Source organism: Periophthalmus magnuspinnatus, chromosome 21, assembly GCF_009829125.3.
Source record: "Periophthalmus magnuspinnatus isolate fPerMag1 chromosome 21, fPerMag1.2.pri, whole genome shotgun sequence".
NCBI lineage: Eukaryota > Metazoa > Chordata > Actinopteri > Gobiiformes > Gobiidae > Periophthalmus > Periophthalmus magnuspinnatus.
Genome location: NC_047146.1, coordinates 25504117 through 25528103, shown reverse-complemented (window position 1 = coordinate 25528103; position 23987 = coordinate 25504117). Strand labels below are relative to the sequence as shown.

At 37.9% G+C, this 23987-nt stretch overlaps 1 protein-coding gene across 1 annotated transcript in view; it reads right to left on the bottom strand.

Annotated features, from left to right (window-relative positions):
• stxbp5l (syntaxin binding protein 5L) overlaps positions 1 to 23987 on the bottom strand; it is a 230268-nt gene that overhangs the window by 86305 nt on the left and 119976 nt on the right. Inside the window, 2 exon segments of the mRNA XM_055230353.1 lie at positions 7820 to 7954; positions 17158 to 17258. Of these exon segments, the coding sequence (XP_055086328.1) occupies positions 7820 to 7954; positions 17158 to 17258 (236 nt within the window).

Genomic DNA, 23987 nt, shown 5'->3' with positions numbered 1-23987 from the left:
TGAGGCTATTTAGTCATGCCTGCTGCAGTGTGACGATAATAACGGGAAACTGCCCATGAGCCTGTGTATTTCCACTCTGTTTTTAAGTCTGTAATAGGTTGATGGACCGCCTCACCGCCACAATGCTCTACATGTGTCCAATCTGCAGAGTGCCACAATGGGTCAATGCCAAGTGCTATAATCTCAGCCACCCATAACGAATATCAATGCCAGGGCTAAATATTTCACCATTAATACTTGTTTGCACTTTTGACCTAAGTCATCTAATTCCATATCAACAAACAACCGTCCATGACATACAGGGCATCGTTATTCTTCAGGATAAAGGAAGATATTAAATTGTGGGTGAGGGAAAAATATGTTGGCTTCCTGCTTTTGAATTTGAAAAATGTAGACCTTGAATTCTTGACGAGTCTCTCTGAATAGAAAGTAACCTCACGACTTCAGTAAATCAACAAGACTGATCTTTCAAAAAGGAATTCAATTATGTATACTGTTATGAAAAAGTGTTTGGAAGGTAGATACGGTAACATATGAAACACCTTTAGTTGTCCAATTACAACAATTTTATATATTTTAAAGTAATGTCATCAAAAGTCTTGATACGTTATAAATTGTATGTTGGTGGTTCCCTGACAGGCAAAAATACACACTTTTCCGAAAATCTAAAGACGTGTAGTCACTGCCCCTTTATAAATCAAGATGGGTGTGACTGACACACGTATTAACCAGAGAATCAAATAATTAGATTACATTAGATTAGATTACATAATACTTTATTGTAAGATCATAGACCAACATTTGTTTTGCAGTAAAACATCAAACCGTCACTCCACACAATACAAGGACATACACAGCACACAGGACAATTTCTTTTCCCATTATGCCATTACAGATTTTTATAGTTTAACCTCATTTAGCTTTAAGATAGATTGTATGTATAAAGGGCTGTTTGAGTGTGTAAAAAGCATGCCACACAATACCTACGCCTGAATGGTTACAACACATATTCTGTCTTTAGTACATGGCTGGTCAGAGATGATGTTCTTGGACAATCACATATTGTGGCACACAGTTCAGGGGTTCACCCAGAGTCTTTGAACAAATGCCTGGTCTGTCTGAATCAAAACAAACCTAGCTACTCATGAGTGAAAAAAACAACACAGAGGACTGATAAACATTGCAGACATTTGTAGAAACATTTAGCAAACCACCAATTACTTCTAAAGTAGACCTATTCTGCAAAATCAACTTTTCAGAGCTTTTAACCACTTTATAGTTGCCCCCTTCTCATTGATCCTCTCGAAGTTGATTTTGGAGAGATTTGTGCATGTTTGAACAATCTTTAATCGATGCCCTATTGCCGATCAGTCCTCATTTTCACCGCCACTGCTCTCTACTAATGTGCAGGATTTGGAAGCATTAGTAGAGAGTAATTTTGGCACGAATATAAAAAAAAATCTACTACTTGCTAGTGTGACCTACAGCTATACATACATTTTTTCTCACCTCAAAATCATTCAGTTGTCTTAAAAACAGCTTTTTAATTGTTAGCTTCGATTGTCACGTGGTCATTCTCCTTGCTCGTGATTGCATTTGTGTGTACCCACATGGGAGAAGGGTCTGTGTAGGGTCTGTGCAGGAGAGCCACCAGACAAAACTATATTTCATTCATTATTGCATCTCCGTGGTTCATTTAAAAAGAAGAAGAAGAAGAAAAAAAAAGAAGGTTTACTTGGTCAATCCTGCTTTAAAGTTTTGTCAGTAGAATAAAATGGTTTATATTATTGTTTTATAATATATATTGTAGTTAATAAGTAAATTGGTTATCACAACAATTATTATGTTAACTAACTAATAGATAAAACACCCCTTTAGAATTACAGGGTTCTATGTGCTTTGCTTATGAGATTAAAGTTATAACACAATATCGCAGAATGGAACAGGAAGTGTACCCCGTAACCCTATAATTCTAAGAGAGTAAATGAAATATGCAATATTTGAAATACCAATCCAAACGAACAAGCCAGGTGGACATAGGTTGCTTCTTTGTACTGAAATGAATCTGCTCTCACCAGCCCTATGGACCCAAATGTATTCAAGCTCTAGACACATTTCATTAAGATTGGCGTAAACACATTTCAGAGGGTCATGTGACTTCTCTCAGCACCGAGGAGGCAGGGCAGCTGTCTCTTCACACACTGCTAATTTCCTCTCATTTTATATCTCATTTTGGGATGAATCTTTCGAAAATCAAATTGTGCATTAAATATGTGGTAGAGTCATTTGAATTTCAATGAGCACTCATGCTCTAGTGTTTGGGAAAGGGAGTCCCAGTTGAGTGGATGATATTAGATTATTTTCAGGGCAAGAGTGAGTTTGTGTTGTATTAAGGATCAGATATGTACTATTATGTATTATTTTTGTTTTCTTGTTTCTGAGGTAAAAAATCACACTGCAGCGATGATGAAGGAAATGTATTCTTTTCACCTTTTCCCCACTTTTGAAAGGGAAAGAATGCTGACAATACAAATAATTTCATCTACTATGAGGACTGCATAATTACAATGGCAGCAGAGAAACCTTGAGAGGAAGCTTATATACAATAGCACACTTTGCATATTTTGCACTTAAATAATACACTTGTAAATATTCATGAACCAGGCCATAATATTCTGTATTTTTCAGTTTATTTTGAGCTTGAAGCCATTAACAAAATAGTGAGAGTAGCTGCAGTCATTTCTTGTCTGGACTTCAAGTATAACAAATGAATTGAATGAATGAATTGAATGATAGATGACACGGGCACTGCATCCATTTTCAGGGTTTGATGGTAAACCTGAAAATGGATGTGGTGTTATATGTTTGGAAAAATGAAAAGTTCTCAAAATGGCCCCTATTAACAGGAAGTTGAGACCTGTGAATAGGTAGTTAGCATACAGTGATTTGCTTCTTATTGTAACCAGCTCTGTAGAACTAGCAAAGACGAGCAAAAAAAACCAAACAAAAAAAAACAAAAAAAACAAAAGGCAACAGTGGCCCTGGGGGAAGGAGTACATAAAGCAATATTAACATACATTAGTGGATCTGAAACATTTTCCCCATGGAGATGCCGTTTTGCCTGACACAATCCAAAGATTGTCATGAAACTTCAATCTCAAGCAAGTAACTTGACTAAACCAAGTATGTTTTGCCATAAAAATGCCCGTAATTGAAAAATATCAGGATGAAGAAGTTTATACTGTAATGATCTGATATTTTGTGTTTAGTTCAGAGTTGACACTTTGTGTTGTTCTTGTAACTGTTTATGTGTTGTTGTTAATGTAACTGCTTTTGTATGTGACACTTGGTTGCTATGCCGACAAGTTGATGTAAAGGTTTTATTGGTCAGTTACTGGTCAGTTTTAGTCTAGTGAGTTGAGACTCCTTTTGTTTTGTTCTTGTTTTGGTGTGGGTTACAGCCTACAGTAGCCTTTGTGTTCAGAAAATAAACAATCAGAAGGAATTTGGCGTGTTTCCTTATACCAGAACGCTACCACTCTCGCTACCATTTTAATGAGACAAGCAGGTGACAGCCCCTACCAGAAAAGTACACCTTTGAATATTGCGGTATGCATAATGTAATAAAATAAACATCAAATAATTTGTATATTAGAATTTTCAGTGTATTCAAAAATACAACAGGAGAAAAATATCTATCTATACATTATGCACTGGACTGCTTGATGATTTTCACAGGGCATAGTTGTGATAATACTGTAAAGAATCTTTGCTTTTGGTATTCTAAAGCATAAAACAGACTGCTAATGGAAAGCAGAGTCTCCAGCTGCGCCCCAGTCTACAGGAACAGGATGTGTACCCGCGCGCCAATAACCCTAGGGTTCCCCAAGGAAATTGGTTTGACGAGGTGCAAAGACGGAGAAGGCAGGAGACAAAAGGCAAGATTGATCTTGGAGCTGTGTGCAACTAGGACTCTGCAAAGTCGATAAAAATGTCCGAAAGAAAACTCAAACATCAATTTTTTAAAGTGTTTTGTGAGTGACATGTTTTGCTTTTTCCTGTTTGAGTGGTACTTTAGATTACCGAACAAGTAGTGTGTGTAGTGTAGTGTGCACTGAACGCTGCTCAGATGCTAACAACATTTAAAAAGAGTTATCAATACACTCGGCAGGGGAAAAATGTCAAAATACAAACAACTATGTATCTAACAGCTGCTATTGATCAGGTCAAAGCTAATGTAGTGCAGAATTGATCAAGTGAGTGTCAATGTGGTTTCCTCATGGTACAGTTTTCTCTTTGTGGGAGCTGATTATGAATAGTTCTGAAATTGACTCAAGTGTTCAGTAAGATTTTAAAGGAACAGTAACATTTTAAAGGAACCATATACATGGGTCTTAAAGTAATGTTTAAAAAGATGTTCAGAAAGAATAAGAAACTTATCTAAAGTTGAAGACAGAATGAACAGTTTAAGTCTTGATTTATGGTCACGGTTCAGTCCTGTTATAAATCAGATAAAGGCATTTTTTTTAGCTGGTGTGAAAAGTGGCTTATTTCTAGTTAAAATGGCATAGACCTGCCAAACTGTAATATCATTTCATTTTAGTGCATGCAGTTTGGGACATTAGTTCAGGCTGTTTCCCAATGTACTAAAGTCCATTTTAAAGCAAATAGAACTGTGTTTTTCAAACTGTAGTACACGTACCAATGGTGGTGGATCGCAGGGGCCTCTGTGTTTGTTTTATTATTTAACTATTTATTTTTATTTTGTGGTCTCATTTTACACCTATTTAGAGAACCACTGGACTATAACGTATTTGTTATTATCAGGTAAAAAAATAAAATAAAATGGTCAGACACCTTTGGAATGGGGCTGGTACTAGAAAGAGGGCAAGAGTGGGAATGTTTGTCCACCAACCCAAGGTTCGATGGTTCAAACTGAAAAAAGTTTACCATGTAAAAAAGTAGAAGTCTACAGTGTAAATCACAGCTGATGTGTCACCTCCACAGTTTGGGTGATTGGCAGACCGCCCGCCCACACAGAGTTGGTGTTGTGACTCTTGGCCATAGTTTGGGCTGTCAAGAGGAGACAAGATGGTGCGCTTCGACAGTGACTGTGAGTGACACTGCGCCAAAGCATTTGTCATTGTAACATTATGGCAAACACATGTGGGCGGTAAGAGCCAGGCAAACAAACAAGCAACAGGCTAACTCTTGGTTTGTTACTGTGGTAAAGCATGCATTAAGCTGTCTGTCTAAAGAGCACATGTCAAGAACAGGGCAACTCCACAAAGTACACAACAAATGTCTTTTAATCATCATGGTGCGTCAGAGAGGTGATCTGCTTATACTACGAGTGCAATATATATTCTTCATTTAAACTTAATTGATTGGATTTTAGCATGTTATATATATATATATATATATATATATATATATATATATATATATATATATATATATATATATATATATATATATATATATATATATATATATATAATTAACTGCTACTAAATTAGTAGTAGTTAATTCCACTAAATATAGCTATTATAAATTAATTTCAATTCATTTTAAGATGTGTGCTTTATGTAAGATACGATAACCTTTATTTGTTTCACAATGGGGAAATTACAGAGTTGCAAAACAAAGTTCAAGAACAGCAGAGGAGTAGGAAGTATGTAATTATAATCAAAATACATAACTATTAAAGACAGACATAAACACACAACTGTGCCAATATGCTATAAGGCTACAAAACTAGTGTAGGGATGGGACAATATATGATATACTGCTAATCGTGTTAAAAAAGGTGTTTCGTGGTGTCTGTGCCTAGTCTGGTGGCTGAGCCTGCCGAAAAAAAGTTGTGGCTCCGAGGGCAAACATGAGCAACTTACACACAGCATTTACGACAACCATTCTGCATTGTTTGCCAAACTTGAGTGAAAAATATCCATCATAAGTAACACACAATGTGAAATAAACTATTGAATGTAGATTGTGTTAGTTTGTATTTGTATTAATAATGGTACATATTTGTGTGGACTTTGCTATCCCTAGGTTAGCGCTAGCTAAACAGCATTTTACAGACACACACATGCACACAATTTTACCTACAATCATGTCAATAGCAGAATAAACCACGCCTACCGATCGAGAACAGCATCCAATCCATCCAAAAATAAGGTCCTCTACTCCTCTACTGAGCCCATAGCCATCTTCAGTCTTTGCTACGAACCGCTCCAGGTCAAAGATACCTCTAGTATAACTTGTATAAACATCCACGGTATCCTCGATCGCGTACTTCTTTTGTCCATGGGTAAAATACGCACGCATCTGGATCTAGTTGGCTTCATTTACGCACTCGTCATGCTCCATCTGTTTACGGAAAACCATGGCATGCTATATGTCCTTGTGTTTCGCTGTTCATTGGCTCTAAGGGGAAAACGTCACTAAATGTGTGTGATGTAATTGGTGATGTAATTGGTTGATTCTACAAGGGAAAGAGTCACCTGTAGCACTGATTTGCTGTCTAAGGCCCCACCCACAACCCCCACATTATTGGCCAACATCGGTGTGTTTAGCACTGAGGAAGAAAGTTGGAGCAATAAAATTGCCTGAAATTGACAAAATAAATGGAATACTTGGAAATTGGAATTCTGCAGCAGATTGGACATGGAGGATCTAATTTATTTTGTGGATATAATTTCATCACTGGATTATATTCTAGGCCTGTATGGAACGAACGAGACCAACCTTCTGGGGAATATGTTGATGTTTGACAGAACCAGAGCCCACAAAGGTAAACCAGAGCCCACGAAGGTAAATGTCCAAACTAGTCCAAACTAAAATTTTTGGCTTTTCTGTAAAAACAGCTTTCCTGTCAGCACTGTGAGGATTGCAGGTGAAAATGGTTTGAATATTCAAAAAGACGAGTGCTTTCATTTGATGTGTAAATTGTTTGCGTGGGTGACGCAGAAGTATATGTACATTGCTGTAGAGTTGTAATGTAGGCCTGGGCTGTCGGAACGTTAACAGGTTAATAATTATCATGATAATATCATTAATCGCGATTATTTTGGTCACAATAATCGTGAGTCTAAATTTTAATATCGTCCCATCCCTAGTGTATAGAGTAACTGGCTATGACAATGGCTATATTTATATACAGTGCTGCATATGGACAAGAATAAAGAAGGTTAAATGACTTGTTTGTAATACTGTTATGTACAGTTTAGTGTATTAACTGTTACGTAATGTAATAATTGTGACACCCTGATATTATTTGTAATTGGTAGAAGCTTTTGTAATTTCCCTCTAGTCAACATAATAATTCAAACTTAATAGAGCTGGAAAACAAATATGTTTAATGATTGTGAAGTATGATGTAAGAAGTATGATTCTGTTCAGAGTTCACTTTGCAAACAATACCAGGAGTATTCAAATTTGAGAGATTTTATGTTTGTAGAGGTCTACACTAGGTATAACAAGACTGTTGTATAAAAGACAGGATATTTTGTTCTTTACAGAGGCAATTATCTCAATTGCCACTTTTTTTAGTTGATATTTGTGCCAACTGAAATTGCATTTTCAATTTGATTGTGTTACATTGTGCAGTTTACTAATAAATATGATAAAAATACCAACGCAACAAAAACAATAGACAACAACTGCCTATTTTTCACTTTTAAGAGAAAAAAAATAAATAAATAAAAAAAAATCTCTCCCATAGAATGTCTTCAATAGTGTATATATATATAGACGACCCTGACCTTTGAAACATACAGCCCACAGCTGACTTGGTGTAATGGAAGGGACTTACAGCTCGATGGCCTTGTTCCACATGATGACATATCCAGACAAAATGAAGGACTCGATGTTGACGATGTGAGTGTTCCCGCGCTCTGTCCCCACGTACAGCCATTTACTCTGAAAGGGAAGGTGGCAAAATGTGATCCTGCAGAGCAGAGAGACACAGAGAGAGACACAGGTTAGAACAGCATGTTTACAAAGGAGTTTAGTTTTTGTATGCAATGCTCAAGGTTTAAAGGTGCTATATGTGACTCTTCTGGTTTAGAGTTTGTCTGCTTTGCCTTAAAATACTGTTAACAGCCCATGATTTTCAATAAATGGAAGACTGAAAGTGTGGAAGATGCTAGGCAAACCAATAATATCTCCATGGAGACAAGTAAGAGGCAGAACCTCCAACAGAAATGTTTGTGATATTACCTGAACTTTTCCCAAAAACTGTGATTTCTCTGGGTTGTAAATTGATTAATTAATTAATTTAATTAACTTACAACTCCTACAAAACAATTTGAATAAACAGACTGTATTTTGCTCCAACATTCTTAAGACCCTCAGAACAAAGTTGTCTCCAAGGACCTGATTAAAGCTTGAAGTGACACTGATTAACTTTTCTAAAATCAACAACTCTAAACGGGACACTGGCTTCAAAGGACTCACAGGGGTCACCTTGGTCTTCTGCCTTGTGAAACAAAGGAATAGAGGACAGAAATTTGGTTCTATTTATAAAGTTGCTATTTTTGACATTAACATCTGGTTTCATGTATCATATGTAAATCTGTGATTTAAATGTGACCATCATGTACATTCATTCATGTTGTGAACTGCACTGTGAGTATATCTCATACATGTCTCATATTATGTTGTACTTTAATGGAGACATCGATTAATGTCATATTATGTCATGCTATTTTGACTGAACTCATTACATGTGCTAGATTCAAAGTTTGCAAAGTAATATTTTATTTTAAACTGGGGTTCAAAACAAAAGTAAAGTCACTTTATGTAAGACACATCTATAAATCTGCATAGAGAACCCCAAGACCACAAAGATAAAAAAAATCTGTGACAACCAAACTCACTGACTGGTTGGCTATGCTCCATCACTATCCTCACAGGATGCCAGGGTGCTCTATCAAGATGCACCCCTCCCCTTGGTCCAGTCCTCACCTCTGATCCCAACACAGAATGAGCTAAGGGAGATGTCGGTAAAACTATATGAAAACACCAGGAGATGTCTTCAAACTCAACCAAGATTCTTCAGCCAACACACTCACACACTCCATGCATCATGCCCCTCCTGCTGCAATTCTGCTCAAAACACTACAACACTGCACTGCAGTGCCACCTGCAGAGTGCCACCTGCAGAGTGCCTCCTGGACAGAGAGCCGCACCGCGCCGTCTGGCCCTGTTTGAGGCCCGGTTTTGTGGCGTAACATGCAGAGTTTGGCTTAGAAAGCAGATATAATTCCCCATTTATATTCTTAATTTGCCTAATTAAAAAATGTAGTTCCAATTATAATACTAGTGTTTACTCTAAGAAAGCACCCCATGTTTCATCGAAAATCTAGTGAAATTATCCTTTTTTTATTCTAAATGTGCAGTTTTTGTTTAATTTTTGACCAACAAACCACACAAAATAATTTTGAATTTCTTCTTTAAGTGAATTTTAGAGTTAAATGGTTGGGTCCCTGTATTGAGAATTTCACCTTCAGAGAGAGACAGAGAAAAGAGAGATGGTAGTTTTTTTTTGTTTCTTTTTTTGTTTTGTTTTTTGAACTTCTGAAGTTCTGGTGCCCTGCTTATTCAAATCAAAACATTATATCTTAGACAGATACACTACACTAAACTCCGAATTCCATGTGCATCTTTAATGGCTGGCAGTTATTCGATAGTTATTGGATAGGAACGTTAATATAAGAAAATAATGAGTGTCAATAAACAGGTTCAACATTTTGTGGACTTTCCAAGCACTAACCAACCAGTAGATAGATTTTCATTTTGGCTGGTAACGCTTTAATCCTCAAGGTGATTGGTTCAGTTGTATTTTTACATAAATACATTTAAAACTGGACTCTCTGCTGCAATTTCTCCTTTTAAATTATATCTAAATTATAACTTTGAGATTATGTTAATAACTGAGTCTTTGAGATTAGTACTTTATCGTCTAAAAGTGAAAAGAAAAGCATAAAAGTAAACTTTGAAAAGATAATGTGAATGTGAATCTGGTGTCAGACTATCTCCCTTCTGTCATGACCAGCACTTCACCTTGTAAACATTTGATACTTAATAATGTATTTATGTTTCATATATATTTTACATCCCACAGAGTGTGACTATATGTTTGATACTGCACGTAGCCATTATACTCCCCCTACAGAGTTATGTCCTACTTGAACTGTTTATCTCCTCCATGACAAAAAGATAGGGATGTAACGTTACAGGTGATATCGTGGTAGCAAAATTGCCTCGATATCATCGTGGTCTCTTTTCGGTATTGTGTTTCTGCCCAAAATAATAGTTTTAAGTTAGTTTCAGCTGTAAAAACTAAACTGACTACATATATCATGATCCTTTGCACTGCGTTACCCATCATAACCCGCTGTTTGAGCCAATAGGATCCACACTCACGTTAACAACAACACAACAACACGCGGATGGCGGCGTCTGCGAAGAAGGGAGAATTAGATTAGATTAGAGGAAAACTGAGCAGAGACACTACATGCCCCCACTGCTTTTAAGTCTTAGATGCATTTTGGTTTCACCAAGACCACAAGTGCTAAAGGAGAAAAGGAGAGAGACTAACAACAATGTAGCATCGGTGTTAGTTCTGCTGAGACACCGCATATGTATCCTCAGGAAATACAAGCACCATGAGGACTCGCTTGGCAAAATGACACTCTAAAGCAGGGGCGTCAAACTCATTTTCATCGAGGGCCACATCAACAAAATGGTTGCTCTCAAAGGGCCAGATCTAACTGTAAGATAAATATCACTACGTTTTAATCTTGTTAATTAACCGTTTCTATATTCATTACTTATTCAAGTTACAAATATCGCATATGGATTTGCATAGACATGAAAAAAATGGCTGTTTAACTGTGTATCTCCTGATAAACTGAGATTTTAAGACAGTCATACCTTTTAATTGATTTTGTCGCGGGCCACATAAAATGACGTCGCGGGCCGAATTTAGCCCCCGGGCCTTGAGTTTGACACATGTGCTCTAAAGAGTTCCATAAATCCATTAAAAATAAAGTCCAGTCCAGGCTGAAAGATTTCAGAGCAACAACACTCCTTTACAACAGCCCAAGGTACGCTGCAGGACCCACAGCCAGCGATTAATTCATGTACTTTGATACTGACAAAAAATACATATTGTGCTCAAGCCTGCTACAATTATAATCTATGACACCTGTGGATCATTATGTTATAATATGCAGATTTTTAATTGCAATATTCATCTAAAATGACTTGATAAATTTAACAAGTCAGCTGACTTCCACATTATGAAAACTGCGGTACTCAATAGCAAATGTCACCATAAACGTCATCACAACAGAGCGGGGAAGTTTTCAGCTCCTCCTATGGATAGCTGCCAGTCATGCAGGTTAATAGCTTTTCTTTTTCATTTGTCTCAAAATGACTATGCCAAATCCTACACATATCACTGGTTAAGAAAATAAAATTGGAGAACGAAATAAGTACAGAGCAGTGGGTGTATGCCGGTGGCTGTGAAAACGTGAGTTGATCGGCCATATGGTGTCTTGAAAATAAGTGATTAAAGATTGCTCGAACATGCACAAATCACTCCAAAAACAACTTCAAGAGGGTAAATGAGAAGGGGAAACAACTATAACATTACAACGTTAAAAAGCACTGAAAAGTCGATTTTACATAACAGGTCTGCTTTAATGATAGTGTAGTTTTAAAAGTAAAGGCCAAAACATTAAAAAGCTTCCAGAAAAAAACAAAAAAAAACCCAAATGACACAGGTAATGTCAAACTAAGCCAAGGATGGCAGTGAAATAGAGAAGGATTAGCTGATTAGTGGAAGGTCATTTCAGTAAGTACAGTTCAGGAGGGCTGTAAAGATTTGACTCCAGACAGGCGGACCAGGCTGCAGTTAAGACCATCATTCGGAGGCCCAGAGACAGAGGATATGTAAGTGTACTGTGAGCTGCCAGCCTACGCAAGATTCTGAGGAGCTAATAGCAATAATGAACTAAACAGATGTAGGCATTAATTGAATTGGTGGCGTCATTCTGCAGACCTCACCATCTGCAAAAGTGATTCAGCAATTTAAGTAATTCAAGAAGACGATATAAACATATAATTAAATGGTAAATGGTCACATTTTTATATAACGCTTTTACACCTTCAAAGTACTCAAAGCGCTCTACATCATGGAACCACTCACCCATTCATACACACATTCATTCACTAGTGTACACATTGGGGGCGAGGTAGGTTAAATGTATTGCCCAAAGACACAACGACAGCCTTCATCTGTGGGAGCAGGAATCACACGACCAACCTGTGGGTCATTGGATCAACAAAGGGCTCAACCAGTGATGTTTACGTCAAAATCGGGTTTCAAACCTCCAACATTGGGATCAGTGGACAAACACTTGACCAACTGAGCTACTGTGTAATTAATGTTTCATTGTTCAGATTTGGTAGTATCTATTTCTAGAGTCACATTCTTCCTTTGGTAGGATGATGGAAGAGTGGCTGCCAACATATGGCAGCTGTACTAACAGAGAAATATTGATGCATAAAGATGAAGTAACAATGCTGAACCACCAACTTCTGAAAACATCTATGGAATGAGTAGGAATAAACTATCACATATGTAGATCGTATTTTACATATTGCCATTGTAAACCAAAATATTGCTCTAAATAAATTCATAGTAGAGACTAGGGTTGTTAAAAAAAAAAAAAAAACAGTTATTAATTGTTACTTAAACTACTATTGTCCCTATTCTTAAGTGAACTGAGTTTGAAATTTTAGCATTGAGAAACATACTGACATAAATGTTGATGAACTGCTCCATTGATTTTCTTTTCAAAACTGGACTGATCCTGGCAGATTTTCAGTGCTGTTTAAATGTGCGCATAATTACAGGTGACAATCTTTGCTTTCTTATATTTGTTATCAATATTGCTGGCATGCGTGAAAACAGGCATACGCAATTGTGATATATAATATACATGCAAACTTCAGCTTCTACTTTGAAAACTTTAGATACACTCTTTCATTCAACCCTTTGTTTCATCATTTCAACAGGTGATGAATCTTAGACCATCACTGTACTCTACTTTCTATGAAAAAGTAGGTTGGCCATTGCTATATGTAAGAAGAGAACAAAACTGTATAAAGTAAACTTATAGGAAACTACTTGATAGCCTGCCAGAATATCTCACTTGCTTGTTGCACATTGATATGGGAACATTTAATACAAGATGACATGATTGTTAGTCTAAAGACTGGCCGCACCAGAACTGATATAGGAAAAAGGTCTTTTGGCTGTTTTGCTTCCCCATAAATATATTTCAAGGACATGCAAAATTGGGCTCTCCCTGTATAAGTAAAGATAAATGAAAATAAATGTGGCCTGTAGAGTCTTTTACAGTTTAGAACCACATACTGAGTAATTGCATTTGAGAGTGGGCACTAAACTAGCCATTGTTTTAGTTTGCATTTTGTTTGATGGGCTTTGACAGCCAGCTAACAGTCACAGCACACGCAAGATGCACACAATTATGTCTAAACAATTGGCTTCTTGTAGCTGTGATTCATTCCCTGTTCATGGGGGATTTTAGGGGATGTGAGGGCGTTAATTATACCAGGTTCAACCTAGAGACACTGAGCTAAGTCGCTGCCCAGCCCTAGACGCGTGACTCACAATGGCCGTTTTTGCTCCTTTTATCCTTGTGATTCACCGTTTGGTCCTATGGTTTTGCCTCCCATGACAGGTGCAGAGACAGGGCAACTAAACCTCCATCCACCTGTTACACGCTCTGGAGACTGAAATAGTCTTTGCTTTAGCTTGGATTTAAAATAGGATTTGGTTGGTTTGTGGTAGAAATAAAAAATAAAAAAACAACAACTTTTGAAGCCCCAGAAGTAAATTTAGTAAGTAAACTTTGGAATAAGGCAGTCAAGCCAATAAAGATAATATACTAGTATTGATGCGTAATGTTTTGATTTGAAATATACAGCTAATCACACATTTGGTAGATGTGGTCTTGCTAACTGAAATTTGACACCTTTAGAAGCAGTGGTGAAATGTAAAAAAGTGAAAGTAGTGTACTTTTTTAGGTATCTGTATTTTCCTTAAGTACATTTTAACGTTGATACCCTTTACTTTTACTTTACTACATTTGAGAGCAGGTATCTGTACATTCTACTCCATCACATTTTAAACAGGACTGAAAAATAAAATTATTCTGATTACTGTTTGAGACCTGCTGAAAATGTTTATCATAATTTGAGCAAATGTACAAATAAAAACAGCTAGAAAACAAACAAAAAAACAACAAAAACAACAAAAATGAATTCAGTATTTTCTGTTGAACCAAATTCAGCACATATTTTAATCAAAATCAATACATTTTAAGCTTTTTTATAGGTCTCAAAATCTGCGCACAATACTTTTTTACTCTTTAAGTACATTTTTAAACAGGTAATACTTTTACTTAAGTAGATTCATTTTGATTGATTTTTGCTTTGGTATTTGTACTTTTACTTAAGTAACAAAATTGAGTACAGTACTTCTCCACCACTATTTAAAAGTCATATACATTGCACAATATGACTTTACTTGAGTTTGTTTAAAAATGCCCATAGCTTTAAAAATTTAAACCTTGTCTTTTAAACCAGGCTGAGAAAATAAATGGTTTGGAACTCTGCAGCATCTATTCTTTTTGGTTCTTTCTTGTTGGTGAGCTAAAACAAGTCACAAGACACTCAGCAGCCCCTTAATGTTGGACACAACAGTGAACTGACCATTAAAAGTTTTGCCTATAAGGAGAAAAGAAGGGCTTTGGTCCTCTATATGACTAATGGCTTAAATCCTGTCCAAGTTTCATAAAACCAAACTTTAACTACGTGTGGAACAACGTGATAACTAATGCTTCAGGGTCATTATCCTGTAAGGCTGACGCATTGCCGAGAGCCCTTGGATTCAAAAATGTCTTTAGGAGGATATGTATTGGTCTTCAGTGACAAAGCACAAGTGAAAAGTGATTAAAGCCATAACTCAGCAGAAATCTTCTACTTAGGTCTGTCATGATAACATTTTGAAGTGTGATATTTTGCTGAAGAAATGTAAGTGCTAATATTCAAAGTATACTTGCACAATATCTATGAAAATGGGAGCTGCAATAAATGTGGTCCTCCACAGCTCAAAATTTTATCATAGTACAGAAAACTAAAAACAAAATGTTCCCTCTAGCACAAACAAAATGAAATAAAAAATGCACAATGGTAATTTTCACTTTTAAAAAGAACGGGATGAAATCATCTGAGTGACATCATATTCAGCGGCAAAGCAAGTCATTTCTGCAAATGTTCTTCAAGAAGAAAGAATAAAAACATTGAACAAATGAGTTTATTCTTCCACTGATGATTCAACATGACGCTGCTAGATGCAAAAATTTAATCCTCCAGAAAGGTCAACACGGACTATTTTCAAGACATTACTTAGATAAGAAGTTGAAATTGTGTATTGTAAGATTTGGAAAGTGAGAGATAGTATAATGTAACACATAAATGTTGTGCAAATGCAATGCATATTTTGTAGCAAAACTAATTATTAGTAACTATGTAGATAATAAAGCTGTGCAGTACGTTAAGTCTCTGGATGTTGTGGGGCTGTCTTGGCTGACACGTCTCTACAACATCGCATGGTGGTTGGGGACAGTACCGCTGGACTGGCGAACTGGGGTGGTGGTCCCTCTGTATAAGAAGGGGGACCGGAGGGTGTGTTCCAATTATAGGGGAATCACACTCCTCAGCCTTCCCGGTAAGGTCTATTCCAGGGTACTGGAGAGAAGAGAATCTGACCGATAGTCGAACCTCGGATTCTGGGGGAGAAGTGTGGTTTTCATCCCAGTTGTGGAACACTGGACCAGCTCTATACTCTCCATCGGGTCCTCGAGGGTTCATGGGAGTTTTCTCAACCAGTCCACATGTGCTTTGTGTATTTGGAGAAGGCATTTGACCGTGTTCCTCGTAGTGTCCTTTGGGGGGTGCTCCGGGAGTATGGAGTCCTTTGCTAAGGTCTGTCCGGTCCCTGTATGTAGGAGCTGTGTTCGCATTGCCGGCAGTAAGTCAGACCTGTTCACCGTTGTGTCCGACAAGTCAGGGCTGCCCTTTGTCATCAGTTCCGTTCATTATATTTATGGACATAATTTCCACAGGATCTCATCTCTGCTGTTTGCAGAGGCTTCATCGAGCCAGGACCTGCTGCAGGCACTGGGGCGGTTTGCAGCTGAGTGTGAAGCGGCTGGGATGAGAATCAGCTCCTCCAAATCCGAGGCCAAGGTTCTCGACCGGAAAAAGGTGGCTTGCCCTCTCTGGGTGGGTGGTGTGTCTCTGCCTCAAGTGGACGAGCTCAAGTATCTCGGGATCTTGCTCACAAGTGAGGGACGAATGGAGCGTGAGATTGACAGTCTGCAGTGATGGGGTCGCTATATCGGTCCATTGTGGTAAAGAAGGAGCTGAGTCGAAAGGCAAAGCTCTTGATTTACCGGTCAGTCTACTCTCACCTATGGTCATGAGCTCTGGGTAATGACTGAAAGGACGAGATCGCGGGTACAAGCGGCCAAAATGGGTTTCCTCTGTAGGGTGGCCGAGCGCACCCTTTGGGATAGGGTGAGGAGCTCGGTCACACAGGAAGAGCTCGGAGTCGAGCCACTGCTCCTACACGTTAAGAGGACCCAGAGGTGCTCGGGCATCTGCTGAGGATGCCTCCTGGACGCCTCTCTAGGGAGATGTTCTGGGCATGTCCCACCGGAAGGAGGCGCCAGGAAGACCCAGGACACGCTGGCGGGACTATGTCTCTCGGCTGGCCTGGGATCGCCTTGGGGTCCCACCGGAGGAGCTAGAGGACGTGTCTGGGGTGAGGGAAGTCTGAGTGTCCCTGCTTAGACTGATACCCCCACAACCCGGCCCCAGATAAGCGGAAGAAAATGGATGGATGGCAACATGCTAACCAATTAAGGGTTGCTAACTACATGCTAAATGCTAATTCAGTAGCTAATAGTGTTGCCTCCTGTTTTCAATTCAAATATAATTAAAATGTGTTGTTTGCCCCCTAAGATTAGGTGCTGGCTAAGCCTTTACCTTTCTCTGTTGAATTTGAGTGAGTGCAAGACAGCAGGCCTCCTCTGGCGCAAGTTCCACAAGTGGAGTGTATCATCTGCACAAGCTGTAACCAGCGCCCCCTGTAGGACAAAAAGGAAACGTCATATTAATGCTTAATAAAAAGAAAGCACATCATTGAGCTTGCAAAGTGACACCATGAACAAAAATTAAGTGAAATATTTTTGCACTGTAGATCTATTTTAAAATGTTTTATAGATTACCATATAGTTATTAGTTGTTGTTATCAAATGAATGTGATTTCATAATTTTTGTGTCATCATTCATGACAAAAATACCCACTTAACCTATAGAATCCGTCAATATTGTCTTGGCTGTGAGGAACGTATATTATAAGAATTTTCTCAAATGACTGGAGCTCCATGGCCATGCTCCTCTGTATGGAAGATGGTAATTACAGCAGTGTTCCCTGCACGGCTGTGCTACCCGGGCGGCACTGAGCATAGCAGGGCCTGAGGGAGAATTAGCTTTAGATTACAAACTTAATCATGGGATTAAAGACTGAAGACTGGATGGGAAGATGAAAACATTGCATCCTGTTGATTTTGGATTTGCCAAATTCTCTCTCCCTCCATCCTGCACTGTGCTTTTTCAAGGTGCGAGAGAGACAATCAGAAAGTCACATTGAAAAAAAAACTTAAAGAGGCTGTACCAGATTTTTACTGTATTAAAAATGTGAAAAACAGAACTGGTTTATTTAAAATGGTTTGTGGTGGTCCAAAGTTATTCCTTACTTTCCTAACGCATCCTAGATATTCATCAAATGCTTTCACAAATTCACAAAATAAGAGGTCAGAGCAGAGTTTTGCCATCATGGTATAACTAAAAAAATAACATGCCAACAGTGCAATTCCTGATTTTCTGACAATAAATATGATCAGATACAGATAGCAGTGTCTTTAACACATTCAAATGAAATACTGAGACATAAACACAGTGTAGAAAGAAAAAAAAAAAGTGATTATAACTGTCTGTTTACAAGCTTTTATGTGGGAGTAATTGTTTTTTGTTTTTGTTTTTTTTGACTGCATCAATAATGTAAATGAAAGTCCACAATGCCTTAAGCTGCTTGATTTTCTTAAAAACATGACAGCTACACCACTCACTTTATATTGAATGACAAAAGTGACAAAGTGGTGCCATAAAATACATCATTTCAAAACAGGAAATAAAATAATAGAACACTCAATCAAGCTATTGAGTGGTGGTTTTAGGCATAGACTGTATAAAGAAGTGGACTAACAGAGTGTGACATCACCCATAGCCTTGGGCTCCAGTCAAATGAAGCTCATTGAGGCCAGCACCTATAGGGGTGAATTTGGAGCCAAGTTCCAACTTTGGAATTCCAACCGCAAGTATCACAGCAACCAAAGAACCAATCCAGAATGAGGCTGTTGAAAGCAACACTGTCAATCAAGCCTGTTGCTAACGCTAGCGGGAGTGACCTAGGGGATTTGTCTGTTACTAATGTTCATATCTTGATTTACGGACACAATAGTGAAATTTAAACACCAGGATCATGTAAAGCGAGTTAATACAAACACTTTAAGACCAGAGTGACAAGCTGGACAGCAGCAGTTACAGAGATGGTCGATGTTTTTTTTTTTTTGTTTTTTTTCTTTTTGTTTTCAATAGGAAGTGAATTGGATCCAGAACTGATGGATCCAGAAGCACGCCCCTGCTCACTAGTTTTAACACGGGTTAGCTATGTCCATTATATATACAGTCTATGGCTATAACATGTTATGAAATGCCAGTAATTTTTTACATGCAGTCTACATTTCACTCTTTCAAAACAGCAAATTCACCTTTTCTAATGGTAAAACGGTTGCAATATTTCAACTTTGTATTCTGCTTAGGCCAATAAATTCTACGATGGAGCAAACTGTGACCATGCTTTTAACAAATGCTATATAGATAATATCCTTAGCAATTGAAAATACGTTTTTGTCTCTAACTCAATTACATTTCGCTCTCTTTCTCTCTCTTAAGATTCCTAGAAGTGTTTAATATGCACACTGTAGTGGATCTAATTGGAAATACAATGTGTAGAAACATACATTAATTTCTCAGACATTATTAGGCCCTGTTGGCTTTTCATGAAAAAAAAAAAAAAAAAATCTCTTTGCTTCTGGAGCTGTGTGACAGATGTTGTAATTTGACGGAATATAAAACATCTCATTTGACTCTTCAGCCCATTCACATTCATCTCATCCTGAGGTGTACTGATGTAACTGTCTGACACAGCCCTGTTGCTGGCCCCATTTGCATGTCCGCACGTGTTTTGAATCTGACTTGAATTGGGATGACACCAAAACACCACACAAGTATATAGAGATTATAGAGTAGGGGTGCACACCAGGGCTTTTACAATGTATTTCATTAATGTTTTAGTGTCTACCGCTCTGTCCCTGTGTTATTCTCTGAAAATAAAATGCAAATTAGCCTGGCAACAGCAAACATGAGTATTAAGACTGCTTAAGTAGATTTAGGAATTATATGCTTTTTGCAGTGTTATTACCAACCCCACCCTTTCCACCGGTTGGGGAGATTGGGGTTGAGATTGGGATATAGAAAGTGGTTGCAATGTCCTTAAGCATGAAGTGAATGTGGCAGATTAATTATGAGATTATGAGAATAATGAGATCAACTTTATTTTTTTATTTTTTTCATATAGATTGAAGAATGTTATTAAAATAATGGATAAAAACATAATAATAATAATAATAATAATAATAATAATAATAATAATAATAATAATAATAATAATAATAATAATAATAATAATAATAATAATAACAATAATAATCATAATAATAATCATAATCATAATCATAATCATAATCATAATCATAATCATAATATGGCATTATTATTATCATCAGCATTATTATTTTATTTATTGATTTGTTTTAAACTGACTATTATCTGTATGAGACTGGATATCGTTTGTCTTGGTTTAGCCAATCTTAATATCAGTGGATTCATTTAAACATTATTCCAAATCCAGTTTTGCAGATTTGCCAATTCACATTAGCTACTGGTAAAATGGTTGCAACATTCAGTTTTGTATTCTAAGGAGGCCTATAAATTACATGACAGACCAAACTATAAGCATAGTTTTCTTGCCCATTATGTTTGTAGCCAACTGCCAATCTCAATCTACCACGGCTATATGTAGACAGTGAAATATATGTAATGGGGAGAAGCTATAGCTAATAAAGAAATCATAGCAGACAGGGAGCAGACAGGTAGATGCGGTGAGTGCCAACAACGCAGTCTCATTCTGGTGTAATTATCTGAATATGTCTGGATCCCACAGACAGACTGAGTGCAGTGAAGTCAGGTACAGAAGTGACACTGGCTGAGAGGAAATGCATCACCAATACAGGTTCCAAAGGTCCTCTCACACTCAATAAAAATGTTCATGACGTTTTAAAGGTGCACTGTGTAACATTAAAGTGGGGATTCTGCCATCTGGTTGTTTCCATAGAGGTGGCATTGCTTTGCCTACAGTGACGTAGTATGAAACATACCTATCTTGCATTTATTGCATGTGTTTTTATCCCTTAACCGTAAATTCCCCATAGATCTGATCTATACAGAATTGCTCTACATGATCCTGGCACTTTTATTTCGCTATTGTGACCGTAAATCAAGAACATAATAGACAAATCAAATGCTTTCCTTGCTCAAGGTTACTCCCGCTTGCATTAGCAACAGGTTTGATTGACAGCTTTGCTAAGCACCCGCTCCCTGCTAAACCAGTGGTGCGGACGGGAAGGGGCATTACCTTCAATGGCCTTGCTCCAGATTGGCTCTTTGGTTGCTATGATACTAGCGGTCACAATTTCAAATATGGAACTCAGCTCCAAATCCACCCCGATAACTGCCTTGATGAGCTTCATTTGACTGGAGCCATACTCTATGGGTGATGTCACACTCCCTTAGTCCACTTCTTTATACAGTCAGTCTATACAGTCTATAATAACATTATTTTTAGATCAACGAGTTGATATTTGCAAGTTCTAGTTCCAAAGCCCTAATTCACAATCCCTCTTTGGCCGATTTTCTCAGAGTTGCAGCATGGGAGACACTCTTTCCTTGTCAGTGTTATCAGTGTTATCAATTAGGCCCCTCTGATGGGGTTATTCCAGGTTGGGTCAAAGGTTAATGAGCTGTGGCTCTCTGGCTTTCTGGTTGGGCTTTCCACCTATTCAGCCCCATTCATCCATGTGCACCTCTCCAAACAAGAAGGCAATTCAGATGACCACAAATGCGGATACCTAGGATTGACAAACACAAATTGCTCAACATACTAGCTTAATTCACTTTTTTTTTTTTCATTTATTATATCCCTGACTCCTTTATTATTGTTGGTAAAAGTGCCTTTGTGGTTAAAATAGTAAGTGGTGTAGCAATTTAAATTAATTGAAAAACTCATTAAAAAGCCATGCTGATAGTATTACTTCAACTATTACTATACCCATGTTATATCTCAGCATTCTTGCAATTGATTGGTACAAAATAGTCTCCCATTCTCATTCATTAAAACTGCATCAATAATAATGAAAGCAAAGTTCCTTTATTCTAATGTGTGGTTTAAAAAGATTTTTCAGGGGCCAATTTGCTTAACACTTGGTTAATGGTGTTTCTTACTGATTAACTCCAGGACCACTAGTTCGTACGTAGTAGTAGGGTTACTTATTACTTATTAGAGCTTATAGTTGAAGCCATAGACTGCATATAAGAAGTTTATATATACACTCTATGGTTGAACCCTAAGTGTACAATGGCAATATAATTCCACATGCATATACATGATGCATTGTTGGAGTCATATGCGTCTTATCATCGGAGGAAGTTGAAGGTGCACTAGGGAACTTTTCTGGTGGATTCTACACCACCAGCTGGTCTCCATGAGAATATTATTGATTTGCTTTGAACATTCTTCTGTATGGCAATATCTATCTTGCATTTAAACAATTGCAATTGTTTTCATTGCTCAAAAGTACCTTGAAACATGCATTCGTATTTTAACGCGCCCACTTCTCCACAGATTTGACTTGGCTAAATGATGTTTCCTGTTTGTCTCCATGGAGAGGTTTAATACTGTGTAACATTCCACGTAAAATAAGATCTTTGCGCAGTCAATGAGGTGGTGGACCCTCCACAAGAAAAATGACCTAGTGAAACTTTAATGATAATTATGTAATTTCTTAATAGTATTAAATCAGGTACTGGAAGACTTTTCTATATTGCTAAAAAATAATATTGTTAAAAATATGAACAGCCTTTATTATATTTGTATACTTTCCTGGACTAATTGTTTATAATCAACCCCTTTTAACAGCACAGCGCCTTTGCTCTTCATTTTCGCTCATTCTATAAAACCTCATTTGACATCTTGGCACTCAGCTGCCTCTCTGCCTCTTTAAAACCTATTCAAAATAATGAGTTCAAAAACAGGCAAACAAACATGTTAATTAGCTGATTCATATCCTCCACAGACACAGGGAAGTGCCCTGACTGTGTGAAAAAATCATAAATTATAAAGAGAGGCACTGTAATCAGTTCAAATCATGAGACACATCAACTTCACTCATTTTATCCAGAAACTGTACTTTCCAGACTTGTTTTCTGGCACTTTATATTTACTTGAGCTTTATTTAATTTTTATTTGTGTATTGATTTATTAAAGTTATTCTTCCCACAAGGTCAGTAAGTCCATCCATTCTCTTCCACTTATCCGGGGCCGGGTCACGGGGGAAGCAGTCTAAGCAGGGATTACCAGACTTCCTTCACCCCAAACACATCCTCCAGTTCCTCCAGTGGGACCCCAAGACGTTCCCAGGCCAGCAGAGAGACATAGTCCCTCCAGCGTGTCCTGGGTCTTCCCCGGGGCCTCCTCCCAGTGGGACATGCCTTAAACATCTCCCTAGGGAGGCGTCCAGGAGGCATCCTGAACAAACGCTCGAGCCACCTCAGCTGGCCCGTCTCGACATGGAGGAGCAGCGGCTCTACTCCGAGTTCCTCCCGTGTGACTGAGCTCCTTACCCTATCTCTAAGGGAGCGCCCAGCTACCCTGTGGAGGAAGCCCGTTTCGGCCGCTTGTCCATTCGGTCATTACCCAAAGCTCATGACCATAGGTGAGGGTAGGAATGTAGATTGACTGGTAAATCGAGAGCTTTGCCTTTCGACTCAGCTCCTTCTTTACCACGACAGTCCGATACAGCTACCGCATCACTGCACCAATCTGTCAATCTCACGCTCCATCTGGCCCTCACTCGTGAACAAGACCCCAACATACTTGAACATCCTCCACTTGAGGCAGGTCAGCAAGTCAAAAAATATATGATTTCTGTTTCTCCTGTCTTACTTTCAGATATGATTAAATTTTTTGTAATTTCTAATTGTCCATTCTTTGGAGTTACCAGAAAATGTATATGATTAAATATTTTGTATGGCAGACTAATTGCTTTACTCTAGAAACTTTGCCTTGAATGTTCCACCATATGGCCTTAAGCTTATCTATCATGTATCTATCATTATCTATCATGAATACATGTATACATGTATTCTACACACCTCTCCACAGATCTAATTTAGATTTTTTGCCCGATAGCGTCACCTGCTTGTGTTCATGTAGATGGGAAAATGTACGTGATGTCCCCTTAATCAAACTCTGACTTGAAAAATATTTGGTAGATCAATTTAGCGTAGTTCAATCATGGACTGAAGTAATAACAGATACTCCAGATGTGTTTGTTTCAGTTAAGTTAGCTCCTCCC